The 17,819-nt window shown below is 42.6% G+C and overlaps 1 protein-coding gene and 1 pseudogene across 2 annotated transcripts in view; one reads left to right on the forward strand and one right to left on the reverse strand.

The window, feature by feature from the left end:
• Nucleotides 1–271: 271 nt before the first annotated feature.
• On the forward strand, nt 272–4,677 carry LOC310923464 (beta-sarcoglycan-like; annotated as a pseudogene). Its single transcript has 6 exons — nt 272–304; nt 1,531–1,739; nt 2,527–2,712; nt 2,814–2,976; nt 3,489–3,620; nt 4,459–4,677. The product of its transcript is annotated as a beta-sarcoglycan-like (transcript).
• A 9,724-nt stretch (nt 4,678–14,401) lies between these two features.
• LOC310923465 (F-box only protein 15-like) overlaps nt 14,402–17,819 on the reverse strand; it is a gene marked incomplete at its 3' end in the record, with an annotated part of 33,427 nt that continues 30,009 nt past the window's right edge. The window contains exon 10 of the mRNA XM_083885460.1: nt 14,402–14,671. Within this exon, the coding sequence (XP_083741586.1) occupies nt 14,402–14,671 (270 nt within the window). The remainder of the gene's footprint in view (nt 14,672–17,819) is intronic.

Below are 17,819 nucleotides of genomic sequence, written 5' to 3' on the forward strand. Positions count from 1 at the left end.
TGACTCGATGTCGCTCCGGGAGCGCTCCTCGGGCGGCGCGGGTCTACCAGCGATGGTACAGCCGGCCCGGTGCCCCTGCCCCGGGCCCGTACGGCCGCGATGGTGATGTACGGCCGGCGGCGGCGGCGGTGCCACGGTAACGGAGAGGGGCAGCGAGGAGCGGGTACGGCCCGCGGCCGCCAGGTGACGCTGCCGGGTAACGGCAGCGGGTGCGGGGACCCGCCGCGCGGAGCGGCACCAGGGGGCGCCCGCGGGCCCCGCGCGGCGGCGGCGGGGCAAGATGGCGGCGGCCGGCCCCGAGCAGGTCCGTACGCGGCGGGACACGGGCACGGGAGGGCGGCGGCGCCGTCCCCGCCGGGGTCAGGGGGGACCGGGCCCGCGGTGAGCGGGCGGGACCCGCTCGGCTGGGGAGGGGAGAGGCGGCCCGAGGCTGCTGTCCGGGCGGGGCGGGGCGGGGCGGCCCGCAGCGGCGCCGTGCTGCCCGAGGCGTGGGTGTGCCACAGACGGCAATGGTGCGTGCCCGGCACTGCACTGAGGCGCAGGGTTCTGGCCGGGGCGGGAGGCGGCGGGTGCCCCGGGGCCCGCAGGTCGTGTGTGCTCTGCAGGGCCACACGGGGCCCGAACATCTCCATAAACTTGTCAGGTCAAGCACCTTTCTCAGTACTATCTCTTAGCTCTTCAGCAGCAGAAGAAAACACGGTGTTGCTACTTCAGCGTAGACGTGCAAGTGCAGTCACTTAAGTGTAGTTTTAGGATTCAAGTGAACAAACTTAATTCCGTCCAAAAGATCAAGCTTCTTCTTTGAACATGTGAATCCCTAAATAACAAACCGTTCCGTTTTGGACAGCTACAAAAATACATTAAAGATTTATTTTCACTACGAATATGTACAAGAGTTTCCTCTATTAATTTGTTACATTGAGAGGAAATCCCTTACAATGTCATAACTTCAGATTATTACACGAAAGCCACTCCGGCCAAGTTCCCCATGCCAGGTGTGAAGCCTCACAGTATCTTTCTCGATGCTGCATGCAAGCAACAGGAGTTGAATGCAAACCCTGTACTGTCAAACTAATTTAAAAACTGTATCCACCATGCTCTTCTTGAATAGTCACTGAGAGTCTATCACATATGAGCACGGAGGGAACTAAAATCCTGTGTACTGGCAGATGACGTGCAGGATTATGTCCTGTATCATCTCTGAGAGGTAAAAACTTGATGAATTTCTTGGTAGCTGGTTTTAGGTTTTTAACTGTAACAATATAATTAATAATTCCCATCTGCCATGATAAATATTAAAGTCATATATTGTCTGAAAGTATCTGGATTTTAAATTTAGTCATTATGTTAGCAGAGGTTGCTGTGGTTCTAAGTGTGTATTCTGACAGCAGGGTGGCAGACGGAAAAATTATTCTCAACATAATATCCAGTATATTCCACTAGTCAGTTTACATTGTTTGCATACATATGTGTGTGTCATTGTAGCTAATTTACGTGCCTTTTGAAGCTAACCCATGCCCTGTGTTACAGCAAAGCTCTAACGGCCCGGTGAAGAAGTCTATGCGAGAGAAGGCTGTGGAACGCAGGAACGTTAATAAGGAGCACAACAGCAACTTCAAAGCAGGATACATTCCAATTGATGAAGACCGTCTCCATAAGACAGGGTTACGTGCAGGAAAGGCAACTTGGCCATATGTGTGATTGTTGTTCTTTTTATTTTGGCCGTCATCAATCTGATTGTGAGTATAATAGCTATAGCGTAAGTAACATTAGGTCGTGTTTCATTCTGACAGTTCACTAAAAAAAATAAAACTTCCAGGATGGCCAAGGACTTATAATGTACTGAAGGAGATTCCCACTTTTCTCCTTTCTTTTTAGTTCTTTTGTAGTCTGAGCAAGATTAGATGGAAGAATGGTGTCAATTCAGGCATGGTTATTTCGGTTCTCATGGTCACCCCATGAGAAGTGTTACTAGTACATATGAATTCAGGATATATGGCATATAAAATATGGTTATATTTTACATTACAGAGCTGTATGTGAACATTTAGAATTAACTAGGTACTGCACTTTAAAACTTCATTGTTCTAATAACCACATTTTTATTGCTTGGTCAATGAGAAATAATAAATTATTTTTTGTAATTGCACATCCATCTCTGAGGATGCATTCTTGCAGTTCAACGTTAAGTATATACCAAGCTGAACTGTTCAGGAAATCTGTTTAGTCAGTGGTTACCCTTAAACAAAAGAAAGATGTAACTGTGGATGCAATTTAACATTTTATATATATAGAAATAATTTTAGCTACTGTTTCTAATAAGTCTAAAAATAATTCTAAATGCTTTTCATAATTAAATGTGTTATGATGTTTTCAATAGGAACAGACTACAGTAAACTCATACTTAAACCTCACTTAAACATTGATATTAATAATTGTTCAAATAAAACATCTAATTAATACAATAATTGTGGTAGGAAGATCCGAACAATCAACATGATGATTGAAAATGTGTTTCTCTTTCAGATTACCCTGGTTATCTGGGCAGTGGTAAGAATTGGTCCCAATGGTTGTGACAGTATGGAATTCCATGAGAGTGGCTTACTGCGGTTTAAGCAAGTGTCTGACATGGGTGTTATACATCCCTTATATAAAAGCACTGTAGGAGGGAGACGGAATGAAGACTTGGTGATCACTGGGAATAATCAGCCTGTAAGTTATAACATGAATTGAAAGTTTGTGAGCAACACTAGAGAATTACACTCACATTGCTAATTTGAAACATCATTAAGTTCATGACTTTGTTTCTGAAGATTGTATTTCAGCAAGGAACAACCAAGCTTAGCGTGGAAAAAGACAAAACTTCTATTACCAGCGATATTGGCATGGAATTTGTTGACCCACGAACAAACCCATGAATTTCATCTGCCAAATGGAGTTAAAATATTGAATGTACAAAAGGCCTCTACAGAGAGGGTATGTCTCTTATCTTTTGTAAGTAATAAGAATATAGCCCATTGTTTGTTTGTGTAAAAGTAGAGTTGGGTTAGTGGTTTTATAGAGGGTTGAGTGTGCCTTTGGAAACACTGAGCAATCGTGTTGCAGAAAAACCACTCACAACTATGAATACACAGGAGGAACAGGTTAAGTGAAAATGAGGGGTAAATTTACATCATCTGTCTTAACAGGAAGCCTGTATTTGGTACAAGTGTTAGCTGTGTATCTCATAAAATTGTCATATAAATTTGTTTTTTTTAATACAAGAAAAATTAATTTCACATACCTTCCAAAATTCACTGATCTTGTTTTGAAACTGAACGTGGGAAATAACAAATATGCAGAAGCTAATGGCAGAAGGGCAAAAAGTACATTCAAGGTTTTTATTACATTGCACAGCACTACTCTTAAGGTAATTAAAGTTACTCAGACAAATGCAAGTAGCACATTTTCATTAAGGTGTAATACAGCTTTTTTGGTTATGTTCTTAGATTACCAGCAATGCAACCAGCGATCTAAACATAAAGGTTGATGGTCGTGCCATTGTCCGGGGAAATGAAGGTGTTTTCATCACAGGCAAGACAATTGAGTTTCGAATGGGTGGAAACATGGAACTTAAAGCAGTAAGTATTTCAAATTAAAGCAATTCTTCTAACAGCTTAGTTTCAAATCTAGGCTGATAGTAAACTGATGTAGCTTTATGTCATTTCAAATTTTATAAAATTACTCATGCACAGAAGTCATTTGGATTTAAATAGATGGTTTATTACTTTGCAGTTAAGTAGTGGTTGAATAGTTCCAGGTAATATTGATTTACCACTATTAAGACACCAAAAACCTACAACGCAGTTAAAGCTAATATATTGGCCTCTGTACTGGCATGAATACCAAAGGAAGTTAATCTCCTCTGAAAGCTTAACCAGGGATGGCAATGTTTGCCAGAAGAGCAGAGCATATAGTTTGGAGCATTCTGTGCTGCTGCTCTAAGATTCACTGGCATTTCTTTAAGATTTTTGGAGATTAAGATGGTAGTATATATAGAACGATGGAAAAAAAGGATAAAAATAAAGGTATATGCACTTTCAAATGTGAATGAATTTCATGCATGAATTCAAACACTCTTTCCTGTTTCATGTCCATATTTTATATTTACTGCATTTGCTAATAAGAATGTAAAGTGGAAAGTCACCCTACTGCTGTCTTTCTCAATATCAATACACCACTGAAATAGCAAAGTACATTGCTGTATATAGTCAAGAAATCCACAGGCATTGCTGTAATTGTTATTAAAAAATTAAACATTTGCATACATACCTTTTTTTTACTGTTGATTCTACAGCCATCCTAGACGTGTTATTTATCCATTAAACCAGCTTGTCCTTCTCAAAAACAATATGCCTTATTTACATTAGAAGTTGTAATTCTACAACTTCTTTTTTTTTTTTCCTGTCTCCTTACTAGGAAAACAGCATCATCCTGAACGGAACTGTGATGGTCAGCCCGTCACGACTGCCAAGTTCTTCTCACGGGGAACAGTTCAATAACGGCAACTGGCTGCGCTTCAAGCTGTGCATGTGTGCGGACGGGACGCTGTTCAAGGTTCAGGTGACAGGGCACAACGTGGGCTGCCAGACCTCTGTCAACCCCTGTGGAGCCACGCACTGAAAGAAACTGCTGCAGGGACAGGTCTCCTCCGTGTTTACACATATTTGTATGAAGTAATTGCATGCCTTCAAGGGTTTCTTCTTTTGCAGCAGTTTATGCTAACATTTCTTACACTGTATTTTTAAGGAAAGGCTGTTACAGTCAGCAGTATTAGGTCATCATCCTGTTAGCTGCAGTACTGGCACTGAATCTATAAGCTTTCAGTGTACGTGCATACTGAAGTACCTTCTCGAATTGGGATCAGTAGAATATATGTAAAAGAACATGATCTTGGCAACACCTCTACTGCCTACAGTAGTCTCTTGAGGAGGTTTTTGTCCTGTCTCAAGACCTTGAAGACTGCTGAGAATATAACCACAGTCTGAAGTACTTCAACACGAATGTCAACTTTTTGTTGAAAATAGATTCTCCTAGGATGGCTGAAGTGGCAGACTTTTCTCTGCTTTCTTGTTGATACATTGATTTACCCCAAACTTAGGTGGTTTACCAGATGTGTACTGAGGGGTAATGCCAGATTCACTTAAAAATATCACATGATTTCTGCCATGTATTCTCATGTTATTAAAAAAACTGTGCTATCATAAATAATATTTGCAAAGTAATACTGAGTATGGAAATGTAACTTGAATTTTGAAGTAGTCTTGCAGTTATTGAAGTGTTGCTTGAACTTCCATTCTGTCTGTGCAGTTAATGCATTCTGCAGTTGTTTAATTTATGTGAAATACTTACAAAATGTGTTTATATTAGAAGTACGTTTTTAAAGATGTACTTACAACTTGCTTACTACCCAAAAATAGTGTTTTCCGAGGTGCTCTAATGTGAACAGTGTCTGAGTCCATTACTCGATAGGTAATAATCTAAGCTTAACTGTTGCAGCAGTGTCTGAGGTCAGTTCTCTCCTTCCCCATAATTTTCAGTACTGATGCATTACTGAAACATCGGAATTAAATTCTGAAGTTAAACTGCAGTTTTGTAATTCTAAACGTGGTGGGAGGACATCAGACTATGTGTATCAGAATTTGTCAACAGTGAAACTATGGTGAACTGGGGCCTGCTGCAGCCTTCCAGTGGCATTTGCAGCAGTGATGTGTTTTGAGCTAAAAATAAACCAGCTATTTATAAGATTCTTTCTTTCCCCACCCCATGTATTTCTTCAGTTTAAAATAGCTTGGTTTAGCAGTAGCGTCAAGTAATCTTAATATTGGAGGTCTCAAAAAACTGTTTGTAACAGCTTTTTGACAAGATTTTTGATAAGCACACCCTTCATTACCTTCAAGTTGCATGAGTTTTGCACATTAACTTCAGAACTGATTATTTGTTACATGAAGGTAAACCATCTACCCTTGTTTTACAGTGCTTAAAGTACATAGGATTCCATAAAATACAAATCAGCTCCTGCTGTAACAAGAAATTCAACTCTAAGGCCCCAATTTCTGAACTTCATGGAAGGCAGTAAACGCTCATGCAGAACGTGTATGGGTGGAAGTGGTTGCTGGAGGGATATTCATAAGTCAGGCATTACAGCACATGGGGGAGGTCAGAGGAGTTGTATTTCTCTCACTGCTCAAAGGCAGATTTTGATGCTCAGTAGTTGTTGGGGGTTTGGGGCTGGTCAGCAGTGGAGCCGTTCTGACAAAATCAGAATAAGCAGAATATAATGTAGCAAAAACCACTGAGTTCTCACACTAAAGATTACGGGGAAGTACTAACATTTTGCATACTGTCTTTATGGACCTCAGACTTTTATCAGAGATAATAGTTACTAAACACTTTAACACACATTTTGCTGCTTTACACCCATCTTTGCTGCTAAGCGGTAACTCAATTTCTGTTACAGTTAAAAGGAGGAAATAAACTAACATTTTTCAAATTGTCACTCATGCTAATGGCAGCTTGTCACTTTCTGTATACAAATGGAAACACAAAATATAAAGAGCAGTATCCTCAAAGCTGACATACATCTTGAAAATGCCTTGGTCAACTAGATTACACACGTATTAAAGCTCTTCTCTGATTAATACTGACATGTCTATATGCTAGTATTGGATTCCCATAATTATCAAGAGTTCTTTTTAAAATACTGTGTGCAATGTACAGCTGAAAGATTTTGTCACAAAGGTACTCTTAAATCATGATCTGCAGAATTTTTTTTCAAGTGTGGATTTTTTTTGTCAAAATGTAGCAAAACCAGTCATAAAAATACCAAATTAAATAAATTATCAAATTTGCTAGCCACTATGTATTGTTAATATATTTTACATTTATATTACGCAGTTTGATAAACGTTGGCACCACACATGCCTTCTGTTGAGCATTTATTTATCTTCTAACTGCCTAAGGTACATTTTTCTGTATGTATTAAAAGCATAGAGTAGAACACTGTTTATTTCAGTCCCACAGATGCACTTAAGATTTTTTGTGTATAAAGTGCATTCTACATGCCTGTGTAAAATGCTATACTGGGTACGCTGAAACAACTTGCATGTGAAGAGTTCTCACCATCTCTCGGGGTTTCAATCCGGTTGTTTCCTCACCCGAGATTCCAAGGCTGGCTGGTGGTTCGTGTGGGCACGAAGGGAGTGATTTTCCCTCTGGACCTCTGAAGGATTTAGGGTCTGCTGTCTGACTCTGTGTCTCTGTGTTCTGTGCTGAGCTCGGTGCTCGGTGTTCGGCGCGAGAATGATGAGGAGTCTCAAGGTCTTGCTTTTCTGGTTTCTCGCGTTGTTGATTAGTTCTTATCTTACAATTCTCTGTGTCCGGCCATGGTGTTCACAGCAGCCTGGACACGAGGTGACTCCCCTCCTGTGTCCGGCCATGGTGTTCACAGCAGCTCGGACACAAGGCGACTCCCCTCCTGTGTCCGGCCATGGTGTTCTCAGCAGCTCGGACACAAGGCGACTCCCCCCTGTGATGGGAGGTCGCTACCTCTTATACAGATAACTACGTACCCATTGTTTACAATTCTGTGCCAATGCCTATCACCTATACTAACACGGTCATTTCTACTTTGATCCAATCCACTGAAACTATTTTGTGCCCACGTCACTGCAGAAGATGGATGCCAAGGGAGAAGAAGAAGAACCCAGGGCACTGCCCTAAAATCACCATCTTGTCCCTTTGCATCTACATTCTAAAAATCCATAACTACAAAATCTTCTGCACAGTGATAACTACACTACTCTCTGTCACACATTTGTGACTTGCAATTCTTCTCTCTGTTGGATGTTTTTCTCATGGACCAAAATCAAAGCCTGTGTCTTCCTGGGCTCTGTGCCAGGCAAATCCCCCTGCACAGACCCCAGACCCTCTTTTTTGGGTCCCAGGCCTCTCTACCGAGGTCTGTGACTTCCCAGGGCGCCCAGAGGGATGCCCTGGACTCCAACATCTCCTCCCTTTGTTTTCACCAAAAAACACCTCTTTGGCTGCTTTGCCATATGCATTAAAGCAAACACGACTTGATCGTGAGAAGAATTACAAGTCTCAATAAAATACATACAATTTTTTTCAAAATTTTCTTCCACAACCGTGAAAGGTTGAAGAAATCAAACATGCCATTCATCCGTGATCTGGTTTCTTCTCTGAGTTTGTTCACTCCATTTCCCAACCGCTCTGTGCTCTCGTGAATTGATTCTGAACCATCTGACAAATTCATGCAATACAGAAGGAAAAGAAAACGCAAGATATAAGTCCTTGCACGCAGAATGAAAGATGTCTGCAGTCTTGACACTGGTTCACATCTGCATGCTCTCTCCTCTACTCTTGAAGCCGTCAGAGCTTCTGCGCTTGACATGATTTCCACACTCTTTGCAGAAATTCACTTGTGTTCTGTATCTGCAGAAACAAAAGCTACTTCTTTGCCATAGGTTAGTTAAAACTGTACTTTGATGGAAAATGCACAACTCTTGTTAAAACCTGAAATCCATCAGGAAAAGTTTCACATGCAACATCTGTGCTTGTTGATGAACACATCTCTCCTCTAGTTAAAGCCAAAGTGTGGCCAAAACCCTGGCCTTATCTAGAGTGATATCCTTTAATACATTTTTGGAACAAAGCTCTTAACAACAACAATTATGAAATGCTTAAACAACTAAAGAACATAAAGGAGAATTTTGAAATGTATCATGATACAATTAACAATACTTATTACTTAAAACTTATTATCTTAAACTTATCTTATTTTACCAACTTATCTTACTTATTACCTTATTATTTTAACTTATTTCTTATCTTAACTTTCACTTACTTAACTTAAAACTTAACTTATCTTAAAACTTATTCTCTTAACTTATTTATCTTAAAACTTATTTAGCTTAATATAAAATACATTTAAAATTTACATACAATAAAACTTTAAATTTATAAAATATAAATCTATCACTTAAACTTTATCAATCCTTATCTTAAATTCAACTTTACTTACTTAACAAATCTTAAAACCACATAGAAATCCCTTCTAATGTCAATACAATACTAAAACACAAATCAACTTGGATCCAAATACATCAACACTATAATCAAAAATCCTTTTCCATGTCATGACAATAAGTCTTTTGCTCCTGATCATGCAGCTGCTTTGCAAACATCCAATGATTTCCAGATCTCTGCTTCTGAATTCACAAAACCTGTAACTTTAATTGAATTCTTATTTTGCCTGAATGCAGCCCCTCCTAACCCCGAGGGTTACTGCCTTCCCCGGCATCCCTCCCTCTCCTGGATGAGGAGTGGAGACTTTAAAACTCTAAGAAAAGGGTAAACCCAGCATGTAGCCGAAGGATAAATGAAGAAAGGGTGTGTGCAGTGGATTCAAGGGAAACTTGGCTACCTTTTGCTGAAAGGAAAACTTGAGGGAACTGGACTGACAATGTCAAAGTGCCGCTTGTGGGCGGGGTCAGGCTCTGCAGCACTCGCTCTGAGGGGGTGGCGCCTTGGAGAAACTCTCCGCCCTGGCCACGCCTCCTCCCTGCTTGCTCTGCCTTTGCCTGCCCCGGTCCTGCCTGCGCTGGCACCGCCTGCCTCGGCACTGCCTGTGCCGCCCCGGCGCTGCCCGCGTCTCGCTCTCTGTCGGGGTTTGTCCCGCCTGGAGCGATCCCACTGCTCCAGCTGCATCCCACTCGCTCTCTGCCTGCCGCAAGGCCTTCTGGGATTTGTAGTTTCTAGCTTTGCACTTGCGCCGTCCATCTTGGCTCTGTCACTGCGCATGCACCAACCGCAAGGCTTTCTGGGGTTTGTAGTTTCCAACTCTGTACTTTCTCTGCCTGTTCCGGCTCCTCACTCGCGCTCCGCGACACAGGCCCTGCTCCGCCCGCGCCGCGCCCGCGCTGTCCCGACACGGGGCACTCCCCGGCCGCCCTCAGTCGCGATCGCTTTCGCGCGCACACGCCGCAGTGTTATCTCTCACCACTGACGCGATCTGGGCTTGTTTTCCCTGTTTTCCTGGTGTCTCCTCCACTCCCCCTTCCCCCCTCTCTCTGTCTGTCCCTGCGCTGAAGGGGAAAGGGCAGTGGAAAACTTTCAGGCCGTGTCTGAACGCGCTGTGTCTGAGGGGGGCTGCAAAGACTCCTGGATGCACTTTGTCTCACCTCTCCCTCCCCCACTGCTGCGGCAAGTGTCCCGTGCTCACGGAACACGCCTCGAAAACAAGCATGTCCTTATCTCGGGATGGATTAGAAGTTTTGACTTTCCCGAGACGAATTTCTGGGACTGAATTCCTGAGGACTGTGGCGAACCCAGGGAAAGTTGGTGACTTTTCTGTGCTAAACTCAAGGAGACCTGCTGACTCTCCTGTCTCGAGGGTTTTTTTTACCTCCCTGCGGTAATCCTGAGGGTGCTGGTATCTCTCCTTTCCTATTAAAACTCAGAGGAGGCTGATGGCTCTCCCCTTCCCCACCTCCTGTAAGAGGTGTATGAGACCCGTCTGCTGATAACAGACGACAGGACCTGCCTGGCTGCCGGCCAGCAAAAGAACCCGCTGCTCGCTGCTGGCCACAGACAAACCCGGTGCTGGCTGCAGGCCAGCTGGTAAAGTGTTTCTTCCTCCCTCCCCGCTACACTGCTGCTGCACGGAGAAGGTTTTTCCCTTATTTTTCCCGGGAGAGGGTCGCCTCCCGTGTTCTAAATTTAACTGTTCTTACCAAAATTGAAGAATGCAGTGCAGGTGTTCTCAAATTCAGTTCGGAGGTTTCCTGATCACCGACCTGCAGATTTCAGGATGACGAGTCCTGGGCCCTTGGAACTCGTTGGTCCGAGGTGAATTTGCAATCAGCTGCCGTCTCTGGTTAGAGATTTCTTCCCCTGTCTTCTCAGCTTGTCTTCTTTCCTTCAGAGGTCTTGCTGTGTCCACTGGAAAGCACCGATTCTGCCCACACCGGTGTCCATTCGTGCCCGTTCGTGCCCATCCATGTGCCCACCCAGGGACGCCAATTCTCGGGGTTTTTATTCGGTTGTTTCCTCACCCGAGATTCCAAGGCTGGCTGGTGGCTCATGTGGGCACGAAGGGAGTGATTTTCCCTCTTGATCTCTGAAGGATTTAGGTCTGCTGTCTGACTCTGTGTCTCTGTGTTCTGTGCTGAGCTCGGTGTTCGGCGCGAGAATGAAGGGAGTCTCAAGGTCTTGCTTTTCTGGTTTCTCGCGTTGTTTATTAGTTCTTATCTTACAATTCTCTGTGTCCGGCCATGGTGTTCACAGCAGCTCGGACACGAGGTGACTCCCCTTCCCCTGTGTCCGGCCATGGTGTTCTCAGCAGCTCGGACACAAGACGACTCCCCTGTGTCCGGCCATGGTGTTCTCAGCAGCTCGGACACAAGGCGACTCCCCCGTGTGATGGGAGGTCGCTACCTCTTATACAGATAACTACGTACCCATTGTTTACAATTCTATGCCAATGTCTATCACCTATACTAACAGGGTCATGTCTACTCTGATCCAATCCACTGAAACTATTTTGTGCCCATGTCACTGCAGAAGATGGATGCCAAGGGAGAAGAAGAAGAACCCAGGGCACCGCCCTAAAACCACCATCTTGTCCCTTTGCATCTACATTCTAAAAACCCAAAACTACAAAATCTTCTGCACAGTGATAACTACACTACTCTCAGTAACACCTTTGTGACTTGCAATTCTTCTCTCTGTTGGATGTTTTTCTCATGGACCAAAATCAAAGCCTGTGTCTTCCTGGGCTCTGTGCCAGGCAAATCCCCCTGCACAGACCCCAGACCCTCTTTTTTGGGTCCCAGGCCTCTCTACCGAGGTCTGTGACTTCCCAGGGCGCCCAGAGGGATGCCCTGGACTCCAACAGTTTTTGGAAGAGATGCTTTCTTTCATGAAACGGACCACTGCAGTTGACCTAATGTAAACCCTTTCCTCTGTGGAGGTTCTTATCCTTTGTGGAGGTTGTGGAGTGTATATCCTTACATATATAATGAAAAGAAGATGCAAATTGAAGAAATGGAAGCTTCAGTTAAGGCATATGTAACTTACTAGGTTTGATCATACAGGTGGTACCTACTGAATTTGTGCAAGTTAAAACCAACTGAAATCAAAGAAGTGGCATAAATATGGTATCAAGTTTAGGTCCATCTGAGGCCTGTTTCAGGACACATCCTTCATCCTTCATATAATTATAGTCAGTGAAGATACAGGAGAATAGCTCTGCAACAGTTGGGTCCATTTTTTAAGATCTTGGAACAGTTTGCCTGGGTTTTGCTGAATACACGTTGTTGAACAGCAGAAATAAGCCAGCCCAGCAATAACCTGAGGAAACTGCTCTGCCTTGTATCACCTTTTAGGTTGACAGAGCTGCTAAAGACTTATTCTCATCCCAATCAATTCAGTTAGTAAGCTTTCAGGCTACTAGATTAGCCTGTCAGGGGTAGGGACAGCACATTCTCTTTTTTCATTTCCAATAGTGATGCCAGAATTTTCTATAAAACATTCAATTGTATAAAATACTCAAATACTTTATAAATTGAAATTGCTTATTAAAGGAAGTATTTTACTTTTATTAAAAAACCTCTAAACCCAGAAACATTGGCAATACAATAAAAATTCAGCTGGAATGAACAGTGACAGACCTCTCACCATTTGATGGCTGCTGGGTGCCCATTGACTTTGATAGCTTCACAGCAGGGAAGAGAACATACTTGCACATTTCAAAGGAACAATATAGCCAGAATAATTCTACATTTTTGTTTACAAGCTTAGCAGGAAGGCCAATGCCTAAGAAAACTTTAGGACTGAGCTACCATTTCCTTGCTAAAACTGGTATCTCAAACGTTAAATTTGGGCAAAACCAAATATCCAGACTGGCTGCTTGTCTGTGCAGATCACTTTCAGTGTCCGTCGTTCTGGCATTCATCACACCCAGCCCACATGTTAAAACCTTTATATCACTTCAAGGGATCCCTGTTCCCATCAGCATCCAGTAAGAAAGACGACAAAATGCAGCTGATCATTCTTGTTCTGGCTAACGACCAAAGGTAGAAACATTTCCACTGTCTCTTTGGGTAAAGTTAACAAGGTGAACTAGAACGGTAACAGCCTCAGCTTATTGCCTTTGAAAGTCAAATTAACATACAACTCTGTGGCTGTAACATCTATCTACCTCTGTAGCATGGAAGACATGCTTACATATAAACATTGTACAAACCAATTAACGTATGGAAACAAATAAAGAGTATTTATTTTTAAGGAAATCATTACCATAATAAAGTCAGAGCAGTCAGCTATGTAATTGTCCCTGACAGGTAATGACATTGGACTCTCAGTATCGTGTAATTTTTTTTTTTTTTTTTTTTTTGTTTTTGTTTTTGTTTTTGTTTTTGTTTTTGTTTTTGTGTTTTTTTGGTTTTTTTTTGTTTTTGTTTTTTAAATACAGGAAGTGGAAAATTTGATCCTAAACTTACTCCAAGGAACTGGAAAGACCAGGCACATATATTCAATTTTCAATTGTATTCATATTGTTAGATAAACTATCAGATATACATTGTTTCCAAAACAACTGGATGTTACATAAATTCAGTATGAACAGACACCAGCTGAGGTTAGCTTATAATTGGGACACTTACTCAGAGGCCAATATGTGAGGCAAGTATCTAGGCTCAAATCAGACAAGGTTAGAACATGGGAAAACAGAACAAACAGGAATTTAAAGAAACGTCATAAATAGGTTTTACACATTACTTCCTTAACAAATGCCTTGACTGACATATTTTTCAAACCTGACTTCCCATCTACCCTTTCAATCTTTTACTAAAATATATTTAAGTGACGTTTTTCTGGAAAAAGCATTTAACAAAGCCTGTAATTTACCAGTAATACTCCAACAAACCTGGAGCAAACAGCACACATGCTGTTTTATTACTAAGCATTAAAAGCCAACGTTCTCAAAACCAGTGCAGCTTATGTAAGGTAAGGCATCTCCACCGTATGGCTCTCAAAAGAAGCAATTCCTTAATGACAGTAACATGTGTCTATAAAGAAAAATCTTCCTAAAAATAATTTAAATATAGCCAGCGAGAAACAGACTAATGTTCAACAGAGAAGAAAGCCTCTCACATAAATCAATATGTCTCTTTGATCCCTCAGTTGCCTATTAAAAAAATTTAGGCAATTGCGCTTATTACTGGAAAATTTGCAGTCTTGCTCGTTGGTGTCAATCTTAAATATCAGTTTGTGTTTTTTTTTATTGTGGGAGGGTTGTTTGTTTGGTTTTTAAAGCAAGGAAATTAGTGACCTAATTAAGTCAGTAATTTGTTCCATACCAGCTATTTACCTTTTTGGTGCTTACATAAAGCACCAAACTGACCACAATATATTCCTTGGTTTCTTCCAACCACACAAACTCAACACAGACTTTACCCTCTGAATCTGCATAGTCTGCAGTATAAATATGACCCATGTAGTCATAAAGGCCAGATGACTTGGTAGACAATCCCATGTGGACTGGAGCACTAAAACACCAGAAGGGCTTTCCAGTTTCATCCAAGAGAGTCAGATCCATCACAAAGCAGTCCTACAAACACAAGCAGAAGAGATTATTTCCCCATGGCCCAGTAAGTAGATCTGTCCCTGATGTTAGAAGAAATATAAAGGGTTCAGAGGGTTTTGTACAAAGGTTAAAACCTCAAAATAAAATTGATAATGGTTCACTGACCTATTGCAAGAAATACTTACTTAGAGGTTTTCTACAGAAATCAAAATTGCAACCCACAGACATGAAACACTGCAGTACAGAAGGTACCACTGCCAAACCAAATCAGACATTATTTCTTGAACATTTTTCAGCCCTTAACATCTGTTTTTCTCAATTATTAGTTACTTTACCATTCAAATGATTATAGTCCCTTCAATATGAGTAAGCAACCTAAGCTTAATGTCAGTTGCTAAACTTGTGTGAATGTAGCAATGTTTGCAAAGATACTCAGGGACCACTCAAGGCAGAGCACACAAAATTACCCTTCCAAGCCAGCTGTATACAGTACTTTTTGAAAGGCTCACAGCTTCAGTTCCCAAAAAGGTAATAGTAATAATCCTGATGTAATTCCTCCTCTTACAAATTCTTGAAAATATTTCTTTACAAGATTACACAACTAGATAATTTAAAAATGTTAATGCCAATTCTTTTGTCTTTGCAAACTGATAGTTTCCCATATCCCTTAGAAGCACAGGAGTTGTCTGTCATGGTTAGTATCAGCTGTTCCTTATTCTCTTGAGTTCTGAATCACTAAATGAATCAAATTATCTTAATTATGTTGTATCTGTGGTCCAAAAGCAGAAATAAACCAAAACCAACATATTCCATGCCAAAAAAATTCATTTGGAATGCTTTATTTCTCTGTACTACATAGTTGTGTTTCTGTTGCTCTAACATTGCTTTCACTATTACTTTACTTCAATCAAACAACATAAGGGCAGATGGCACAAACATGAGGCAGTATGATACACACAGTTTCCCTAAGCCTTTTAATGCAGACTATGCTGAAAATACAAAATTCAAACCAAACCTGATAATGATGGTATCATAAACTTATATGAGCTACAGAATCACTGGAAACCAGAAAGAATTACAATTTTCTGGTCTGACAACTTGCATATATAAGGCCAATTACAAAATGTAAAGTGGGATGTGCAGTGGTTCGGCTTTTTCCAATGGGTGCAGTTCCGGCCAGCCCTGCCGCCACTACGTCCAGGGGCTCACTTTGCCAGAGGCGTGGGCAAACTCGACCAAGGTGCGGATGGTGCGCAGAATAGAAAGGCGGGACTCTCAGGGGGTGCAACCAAGGGATGCGTAGCCCCAAGGCAGCGCTCCGGAGAGAGACGCTGGCCTCAAGATGGCACGGCTTTTTATTAGGTGGGTTCAGGGGTGGGATTGCGTGGGACCAATTAAAACTCTTTGCCAACATATAATGAGGGATGCAGAACTTTTGAACCAATAAGAAGTAACTTGGGGAGGAGGAATACATGATGAGGGGGTGGGGAAGTTATATAACTTAAAGATTGACAGGTAACCGAAAAGTGGCAAACAACCATTATGGGATGGGGTTACCAGGACAACCAAGATTTTGGCGGGAAGGTTTGAGGGGGGGGGGAAGGAAAGTCTGAGGGAAGGAGAGAAGGAGAGGGAAGGAGAGGCCATCTTAAACAATAGTAATAAATACAAAATTATAAAACACAAATTATAAAACCAAACCGGAGCAGTGAAAACCCAATTGGAATTGAATTTAAGCACCACCACATCTTCCCCTTTTTTATTTTTTTGTGATGGCTTTTGGTAGTGTCTGCTTGGGGGATAGATGTTCTGTTCCGTGAGCCACCTCTCGTCATCAGTCTCCGGTGAAGAAGTCCTCTGGGTCAGGGTATTCCTCATCTTCCCATGACGGGAGCTGCTGCATCTCGATCTTCTCGACGGGAGGAACACTGGCCCAGACGTTGTTCACGCTGAGTGACGAGGTGGCTGCAGTGATGGTCTTTTGGGTGACTCGTCGGATGATGCCAAATGCAATTCCAATTATAAGTAACAAAAACTTAGGAGTAACTTAAAATATAACAAAATAAATTAATCAACAAAAAGCCAGTGAGGAATGGGGAAGGAAGGAGCGGACCTCTCTTCCTCCGGACCAACGGGCTTCCTTTTTCTTCGCCAAGTGACATTTTTCACCTGATTATCTGACTCTTTGGAGGCCCTGGGAACATAAGGTCTCACCCACTTGGCCGGCACCCATTTAAGTTCGGTGGGTGTCGATACGCAGGCGTATCCGCGTCCCCAAGTGATTAAATCGTGTGGACCTTCCATTCTCATGGTCTCCGGGTCCTTGACAAGAACTGGCGGCTTGGATTCTAATTTCAAATTTGGGTTCCCTCCAAAGTGCCTAATTATTGGGGGATTCATCAATTCAAATGAACAATTTAGAAAATTAATTGTGTGCAAGGCCCTGGCTAATCGAATTTGGGGTGACTCCAATTTTAGAATTTGTCCCTGTTGATTGAGGACTCTTTTGATGTTTTGGTGTGTCCTCTCCACAATTGCTTGGCCTGTCGGGGAATAGGGGATGCCGGTTTTGTGTTCTACTCCCCATTGCTGGAGGAAGCTGCGGAACTCCTTGGAAATATAGCTTGGCCCGTTGTCCGATTTGATGACCTTAGGGATGCCTAGGAAAGAGAAGGCTTGGAGGAGGTGTTTAACAACATCCCCTGCTTTCTCCCCTGTATGGGCGGATGCATAGACTGCTCCAGAAAAGGTGTCCACAGACACATGGACGTACTTCAGCCTCCCAAACTGAGGGACATGAGTAACGTCCATCTGCCATACCTCGTTGCTGCTCAGCCCTCGGGGGTTTACCCCGGCATGCAAGGTTGGGACTGCATGTCGCTGGCAGCTGGGACACGTCGCCACAATGGCCTTGGCCTGATCTCGGGTTAGTTTGAACCCTCGGACCAAACCTGGCACATTCTGATGGAACAGTTGGTGGCTGAGCTTTGCCTGCTGGAAAACGTCAGGCAGCGGGGCCTTCGCGACAGGGGCAGCAAGAGCATCAGCCCTCCTGTTTCCCTCCGCTATGAACCCCGGCAAATCCGTGTGCGACCTGGTGTGCATCACGTAAAACGGTTGCTCTCGGTGGGAGATCAGCCTTATTAGCTTCGAGAGCAACTTAAACAGAGCA

Source organism: Zosterops lateralis (genome assembly GCF_965231275.1).
Source record: "Zosterops lateralis genome assembly, contig: HAP1_HAP1_SCAFFOLD_57, whole genome shotgun sequence".
Classification (NCBI taxonomy): domain Eukaryota; kingdom Metazoa; phylum Chordata; class Aves; order Passeriformes; family Zosteropidae; genus Zosterops; species Zosterops lateralis.